The sequence below is a fragment of the Stylophora pistillata genome, chromosome 1 (assembly GCF_964205215.1).
Source record: "Stylophora pistillata chromosome 1, jaStyPist1.2, whole genome shotgun sequence".
In the NCBI taxonomy this organism is placed as follows: domain Eukaryota; kingdom Metazoa; phylum Cnidaria; class Anthozoa; order Scleractinia; family Pocilloporidae; genus Stylophora; species Stylophora pistillata.
In genome coordinates this window covers 57,570,968-57,579,426 of record NC_142519.1, presented here as the reverse complement: position 1 = coordinate 57,579,426, position 8,459 = coordinate 57,570,968, and the positions used below count along the sequence as shown (strand labels likewise).

At 39.0% G+C, this 8,459-nt stretch overlaps 1 protein-coding gene across 1 annotated transcript; it reads right to left on the bottom strand.

Moving 5' to 3' along the window:
• Positions 1–329: 329 nt before the first annotated feature.
• On the bottom strand, positions 330–4,142 carry LOC148743286 (uncharacterized). The gene is made up of 3 exons (XM_088725528.1): positions 3,733–4,142; positions 2,725–3,067; positions 330–2,026 (listed from the first exon to the last, which is right to left on the bottom strand). Exons 2-3 carry the CDS (start codon positions 3,056–3,058, stop codon positions 1,347–1,349), a joined length of 1,014 nt encoding a protein of 337 aa, XP_088581654.1. The 5' UTR covers positions 3,059–3,067; positions 3,733–4,142; the 3' UTR covers positions 330–1,346.
• Positions 4,143–8,459: the final 4,317 nt, after the last annotated feature.

The following is an 8,459-nucleotide window of genomic DNA, read 5'->3' as shown; positions in this document are numbered from 1 at the left end:
ATTGCATAAATAGCGCTATCTACTGCGAGGATCTTGCATCATACGTATCTAATACCGCAGTTCAAAATATATGATTTTCATATATTTATTCTATCTCATTTATCACTTTCATGGGTTTATTGCGAATCAACTCAACGGCCTGCTTCCAGTTGGCTTGTTAGCTCAATTGGTAGAGCGCTGCACTAGTGTCCGCAGAGGTCAGTGGTTCGAGTCCCGTACAGGCCTGATTTTTTTTCAGGTCTGATTTTCGCTATTGCATAAATAGCGCTATCTACTGCGAGGATCGTGCATCATACGAATCTGGTCTTTGTCAGGTAACAGATGAATCGTTTAAAAATTGAAATTATTAGAACCTCTTTATTTATTAATTTACTTATTTCAATAATTCTTCATATCTAGTTTATTTTGTAATTTAGAAAATGACCTGGCCAGTTAAATGGACGAAGAAAACTTTTTAAGATTGTACTAATTGGTTCTTCGTTTAATTTCTTTTCACTGATGCCAGTTGTCGTGACCAATTTAACATTGGCTTGCGATTTCCGGTTGTCGATTGTACTGCACACTCGATACCAGAGGTTTTATATTTTCGTGCCTTGGAAAAACCTTAATTTTGGAGCCAACATCTCCAGACCTGCAACTAACGTTGCAACGTTGCTATCTATATATCGGCTTATCTTGCAACAGTTCGCTGTTTCACTTCATTTTTTTTCTTAGATGCGGGGTAGATGGTACGCGATACGGAGATGACAATTGAAGAAGCATTCGGCTCTTTGTCTGAATGTCATTGATCAACACAAGCTTTATTTTCCCCAACCAGCAGAGGGATATACTTTTACTTTTGAAACTTCATTTATTTTTAACCGGCACTGAGAACACAGTTGAATTTTAATTCAAGAACACGGCCAATAGCCGTGTTTCTGATACTTGAAGCTTCTTTCATGTTTTGAAAACGTTGTTCGTTTAAGTTTAACACTTCTCTCTTTTCATTGCAAGATTATTTTTTTGTGTGTTGATCAAGCGTTTGACCTGAACAAAACTACTGAAATGATTATCGTTATTGTTAAGTATTAATCACACCCACGACGTTTACCCACACCCACGACCCACGACTTGTACCCACGACCCAGGACCCACGACCATTAGTCAAACTCTAGCGTTTCTCGGTGAAGTTCAATCAAATGTCCAACAAATTTGCATTTAGAAGCGATTATTTCAATTTTCTCACAACCATAAAAGAGGGAATTCAGTAAAATAAAATTCAAAATTTTTAGCATTTAAGGGAAAAACCACCGCTAATAATTGTCATTATTTCATGTAATTAATTGCTGATTTTAGTTGTTGTCTTCTCATAAACTGACTGGCTGTCCTGTCTGGAAAGACTTCTCAATAGCTTCCACAACATTAAATGATCGAAGCACGTCATCTTTTGAGATGAGCAAATCATCTTTTTGTTTGATTACGTCAATAAAATGATTCAGTTCTAAGTCGTAAGCTTCGGAATAACGTTGCGGAAACGAAAATTTGATAGGATTCTGCGTGCTCCCATTGGTATGAAAATAGGTCGCACCAAGAGTGCTTTGATTGTCGCTAGTGAGCATTCCACCAGATCCAAATACTTCAACGCGTTGATCATAACCATAAACAGCATGGCGTGACAGATCTATCTGACCGATGGCGCCACTTGGAAATTTCATGACCACCCCAACTGTATCCACATCATTCAGCGCTCCGATGTGCGAATGGAAAGCATGGGCGAGACAAAAGACCGTATGAGGAGCTTCACCCAGCATCCAGCATATAATGTCTACGTCATGCACGCAGCAGTCGTGGAAGATCCCCCCGGAAATCCTTAGAAAGCCTTCTGATGGCAGAGGGGAGTCTCGACTTGTTGTCTTAACAACCTGAACGTTGCCAATGTCGTCCTTTCGAACTCTGTCGAACACGGAGCGAATTGTTGGATCGAATCTTCGGTTGAAGGCGCACAACAATGGAAGGTTTTGGATGTGGGCTACTTTGTAACAATGCTCTGAGAAACATGGTCAAAAAATGAATAAATTAATCAATCAATCGATTAGTCACTCGGCCAGAGAACCAATTGTTCAGCTAGTTCAACAGCCAAACAGAAAATAAATTTACACCTAGTGAACCAATTAGTCAGCACAACTGATACTATGGCCTGTTTGTGAGCGTGTCCCCCATTTCAGCCTCTCAAATCAGTAATGGCGTTATGGTGATAGAAAAGAAATCCACTGGAGTTGCAATCATAATAATTACAGATTCTTTTACCACATTCTTAGGGAAATTCTAAAAATTATTTATATCAACAGGTAATGGACGAAGGTCATTCCGTGCCGTATCTCGCATGACTCTATTCTTTAAGTAGTGGCATCGCGCAGGGACGCTCGACGAACAATAAAAGCTGGAAGGGGGCAAAGAAGTCATACAAATGTGACGAAGAAGAAAAAAAATTAACGGAAGACAGAAGCGCATCCAAGAACATTTGATAAGGGAAAAATTCAAATTTTGACTCAGAAAACTCAGAAATTGTCATTTATCCTAGAGCCTAAATAAGCTTGGAAATATTTCAACACATGTAAATATAAAATATCTAATATTGAGTACTAAAAAGCAATCCTACCGTGGGAAAGAATTTGGTGTCAGACAAGAAGAAAAGAAAAAAACCCAACCGATCTAGTGGGGAAGGGGATCTGCATAAGTTTTTACCTATAGCCTCAAAGGTGGGGGCAACTGGTTTCTCGCAGAAGACAGCTTTTCCAGCTTGTAAACAGCGCATTACAATATCCTCGTGCATATCAGTTGGAGTGGCTATCACTGCAGCCTGAACAGTTGGATCAAGTAATGCTCTGTCCATGCTCGATGGGGTAGTAACTTGTGCATCCGCGAAATTTTCTGTCACAAACTTCTTGGCCTTGTCTTCGTCAACATCTACGATCCATTTCAGGGTTGTCTGTGGGTTTCGTATGAGATTCATAGAATGGATGGTACCCGCACGACCCAATCCAAACACCACAAAACCGATACGGGAAAGGTGACTCATAGTGTTCAACTGGAGGGAAAAAACAGAATAGGAAAAGCGTTGACAGTCTCATTCAGCACTACCTACAAGAACGGGAAGACTACTCGGGAAACAGGGGGTAAGTTTCTAAAGAAACTGTGGTGCTGCGTCCGTGGCCACAGTAAAGAGTTAAAAAGCTGACATTTTGTGCGTTAGCCATTCGTCAGAGCAAATGAAGGAATTGTGGGTTGTGTGCGTGTTTATATGCAGAAGGTGGAGCTACGCTATTGGTGGACACATGGTGACGAGAAAAACAAGAAAAATTAGAGTGAAAGCGTATGGGATTAGGAGTGCCCATTTGAAAGATAAACTTTTGTTCAAGAGTTTTGCGGCTTTCCGCTCTGACGAAGGGTGGCCAATTTACAGTTTCAACTTAGTTAATTTAACCAAACTACCGTGTTACCTCCACCGACGCTGCACCACAGTTTCTTTAGAAACTTACCCCGTTTATTAACTAGGACAAAGCGTAGAACAAAGATTGAGTATTGCTACGTCATAACTGACGTCATATCCAAGATGGCGTGTTTCTAACCCTGAAAGTTGTAAATATGGGCAACTTCAAAGCGCTCCTGTCGTTAATGCAAGGCAACCGGACAAAATGGCGCTTAATTATTTTCGAACTCCTTAGGAAAAAGACTTCTAAGGTTACTTCCCACCTTCAGAGGCAGAAAAAAATGGTTTTTTTCCTTTATTGGACTGGATTGAAGTTACCTAACGTTTACAAAAAGAAAACTCTCAAAATCTCAAAAAGCGTCCGACTTATTTAGGAAAACGTATTTTCAGTTGAAGGTTAATAAATCAGGAAGGTGTCATAATCTCGTAAATGGGCAAACCTCCTGGGGGAATATCGCGGCAATTTCATGTTATTTGCATATTTTGTTTACACCGCGCACTTGATAACATTCACACGTGGAAATTCTCTGCCTGTGGAAAGTCTTTTCTCATGGATAAAAAACATAAGTCAAAGTCGGAGAGGAGTCTTTGGGCAAAGAAAAAGAAAAAAAAAAAACAGGCTCAAAAAAGAGAGAAATTAAATGGCACCATTTTGTCAGGAAAAAAAAACAATCCTAGCACTCCTCTCCGCGCTGACATCCAAAGTGCGTGCAAAGACGTCCCTATCAAATCTAAATTTGTCGTACATAAGGTCAAAAACGAAGTTTCCCTTCTATAAGCAAATACCAGCCTTGATACAAAAACATAGGCAATCGCCTCGAATCGTATGAAATCATAAATAAACCTACCCGAGGGAACTCATTCATCAGCGATGAGGGGTATTCCTTAAGCTGTCTGACGATTCGCTGTTTTGTTTTTCAGGAGTTTTTCCAGCTTTATCTTTTTTGCCGCGGGTTTTTCCTTCGCCAACTTTGCTCATTACTCGGGCTTTTCGAAGGAAACGCCCGAGGTATAAATTCGGCTTCGTCTTTTGTTGTTTTTGTTTTTTTTTTTTGCGTTCAGTCACAAAACGCAGTTCCACTACAGTGCATGCGTGAAGTAAGCGCGCGTGCGTAGAATGAACCGTAGAGCGTATGGTTTAAAGCACTAACTAGCGACTAAATACAGGAATGGCTCCCACATGTAACTGGACGATAAAAATAGTAAAATTTAATAAGTTACATCTTAACTCCTTGCTCGTGAGTATTGTTTAACCGTGTGTCTCGAAGTGGAACAATGAAATATTAATGCGAGTGAAAACACTGATATTATTCAGTATGGCAAAAGATTACATGAAAATTCATCTTTAAGCAAGTATTTACCATCAGACGATTTGCCAAAAAGTGTTGATGTTTGTGGAACTGAAGTAAGTTTAGATCCTAAGAGTGATTACAGTGAAGAAATATTGTCTGATTCAGTTGACAGCAAATCAATTCTCGTAAATCTTGTAAGAAATAATAGTGAATGCACAGGGTTTTGATGTGGGTTTCAGTTTTTTGTATGACGTATTTTCAAACCCACAAAAAGGTCAAAATATGTGAATTCCCCCTTGGTATTTAATGAAAGTCAAATGCCCCTAATTGAATATACTAAAACTGTAAATAGCACTGCTTCTCTAGATGTGGCCATCATTAATATTCAATAATAAGAGATTTTCTATTAAAAACAATATGAATTATTGTATTGTATTGTATTGACAGTAATATTGCTTCAATCTACTGATTTCCGACAACTTCCCTTGGGTGAACATTTGGCAACAATTTGTGACTCGGTATCAGTAATAGATAAAAAATTCCCTTCTCCTTGCAGTTAAAGGCAAATACATTACCTACTCAAGGTTCGTAAAAGCCTTGAAAGTCCTTGAAGATGCTTGAATTTAAAAATAAAAAATTCAAGGCCTTGAAAGTACTTGAATTTGAGGACTAGAGCTTGATTTTTGCAATGCTTTTTCTTTAGAAATTTTCAAGTTGAAAATTACAGTACTTTCATGGAAAAGCTAAGAAATAATATTAAATAATTTTAAAATTGTTTATGCAAAGCCTTCCAAAAGTGGTCCTTCAATTTTCTAAAACTTGGCCTTCAAAGTCATTGAAAATTCCTTGAATTTCAACCTTTGGCATCTGTAGGAACCTACTCCAATATGGTTATATATTAATTTGATTGTTGTCTAGTACCATAACAACATTCATTACACTCCAGCAGACAAAAATAAACACAAGTGGACTTCTTCATGACCGGAAATGACGTAATTGCGCGACGTCAGTAACGACGACAGTCCCCTAGAGATAACTCCAGATGTGAGATATTGAAAGCCCGAGTTCACGCAGCTATGCGTCTAGTTACTCAACGTTCAACAGAGTGAGATAAAAAATTAGCCTGCAGAGCAGGCGTTCTAGTGGAGTTTGGGCGAAAATTAGACCGCGCAAAAAATGGAGCGAGGCGAAAAATTAGGAGGTGGGGAGAGTGCGAGAGGAGAGAAGGGAACGCCCGCCAGCACCCATTGATATTTTCAAACACTCGTTCGCGGACGAACGAACGCTTCTGATTGGCTTTTCATGTTTAGTCTGATTGACAGACATCAATCTCGCTACATTACACAACCATTGTAGCACTTTCAAAATGGCGGAATCCTTCGAACAAGACTTCACGAGGGCGCTAAACATTTCTTTGGATTTATTCGAGTCGTTTACTAGATTTCGATTTGATCTCTAACTTCAACAACTAAAAAGTTTGAGGCAACTTGTCTATGGGGGCGATTTACTAGCTGTTTTGCCGACTTGCTTTGGTAAAAGTCTTATATTCCAACTGCTCGTAGCCATGAGGAAGGAGATGCTAAAGAAAAAGTGTACTGAATTAAACTGTTCAAGTCTTCTTGAATGCCACGATGAGTCAGTAAAACTTTAGAGGCCGCGCTCCAATTCTTCAAGGCGATATTTTTCACAAGTGCTTTAGTTTCCTCGTCTCTAGGGATGCGAACCACGACATTTCCATTCGGTATTCGTAGTAAAACTTTTACTTGAAGTCCATCTCCAGGCAAATCATCAACATTTAGATGTGGCTGTTTAGATTTGGCTGTTTTCTTGAAGCTCAAATTTCGGAATGGATAATTAATCTGGAGGCATATTTTGAAAATATCAATGAGTGCTAGCAGGCGTTCCCTTCTCTCCTCTCCCCCTCCCCCACCTCCTAATTTTTCGCCTTGCTCCATTTTTCGCGCGGTCTAATTTTCGCCCAAACTCCACGAGAACGCTTGCTCTGCAGGCTAGATAAAAAATCTGAGTGCTACGCGATAGTTTCCCGGGAAAATCTTGATCCATTGTCATTCATGCCAGGAGGCCCCGTCTTCCCATTGGTTCACGGTTTCAGGAGGCATAATCTCCTAGCTAAAATCTTGCATTTGATTTTGAGAGATATACATCCACTTTGAGCGAATATATAGGGTATGTATATTTGACCGATTTTCGTGAAATTTCACCAAAACATTCCAGAGATAACAACAAACGAAAGTGTCAGGAAATTTTGATAATTGAAATATTTTTCACGTGGTGTCCATTCACGCAACAGACGGAGACAAACTAAGTCCTGAGTTAGGATTTCGAGTTAAGATTTTGAGTTGGATTTTCGAGTTAGGATTTCGAGTTAGAATTTCGAGTTGGATTTTCGAGTTGGATTTTCGAGTAAGGATGTAGAGTCGGTTTTTTCGAGATGCTTACTTGTAATCCAGCTGCAACGAATCGGCTAGTCCAATGCAGTCAACAAACGAATTCGTGTAGGGGTGGGGTTAGTGTTTTACCTTTTTATTCTGCGACGTCACTATGTAAAGCATTCATGAAGTAAGAGGCAAGACATTGAGTCTTCCACGAACTCATTTCCTTTCGCTACTAACATGCTCCTCATTTCAAAAATGGCAAGATTGGGAAAGCTTTAAATACCAAAAGATAAACTAAACGAAAAAAATTTCGATAACCGGGTGTAAATCGAAGGTAAGATCTAGAATATGATTGCTGTTGTAATTTCTATTCTGGTGGTACAAATTTAGAAATCCGCGTTAAGAATTAGACACAACTAAAGGCAAATATAAAATTCCTGTAATCCCACCATATTTTGAAGACCGAAAAATGGCACCAATGCTGCTTTACAGTGCTTTCCTAGTTCCCCAACCCCCAGTAACTGTTTTTTTTTTCTGCATTTTAAGCGGTTGGATGTCATACGAAGCATTCAAAGAACTTTCCACATCCAACGAAATTTCTTCTTGTCCCTGGCTTTCGATTATTGCACGCTTACACGCGTCATTCAAGTAAATAAGGTCTTTATAAGTCTCCTCACCATGAGGACTCAAGGCTTACCCACCCCTCCTGCTGACGTTTCCAAAACTACCAGGTATAAAAGTAGATGACAGAATTTTAAACAGAACATGAGTTATGATTTATTTGATTTTGTATTCCATAACAATAACTTTTTTGCGAAATTTTGATTGTCGAAGCTAAGAAAGTATCATTCATTGTCATATTGAAAGCAAAACCTCATTAAAATTAACTTTCAACGCACTTTAAAACAAGCCTACTACAAAACTAGTTTCGTCCACAGACCTCTTCAGTTCTATGCGATGTTTCGTTTCGTTGTTTCGTAGTAGGCGTGTTTTAGAGTGCGTTGAAAGTTAATTTTAATGAGGTTTTGTTTTCAATATAACAATAGCTTTGTAAAAAAGAATCCCTGATATAGCTCTGGTCAGGGGAACACATTGGTAATAACAATGCAAGTATGAATGCATTCAAACCAAACCAAACACTTTATTTCCCTATCCCCCATTTTTTTTTGAACAAAAAAACCTGGTTCAACCCTGGTCTGGGGAACATACAATCCTTGAAAAAAGTATTACCACACTTAACTTAAGATAAAAAGTGGTTGTCTTGACCACCCCCTTCCCACCCCAAAACATTATTAATTTTTA

Bases quoted from the DNA above. Each gene is read 5' to 3' on its own strand.
- LOC148743286 (XM_088725528.1), bottom strand. From the start codon at position 3,058: ATGAGTCACCTTTCCCGTATCGGTTTTGTGGTGTTTGGATTGGGTCGT. The intron at 2,027-2,724 runs GTAAAAACTTAT...CATGTTTCTCAG, and splicing joins CCCCACCTTTGAGGCTATAG to AGCATTGTTACAAAGTAGCC.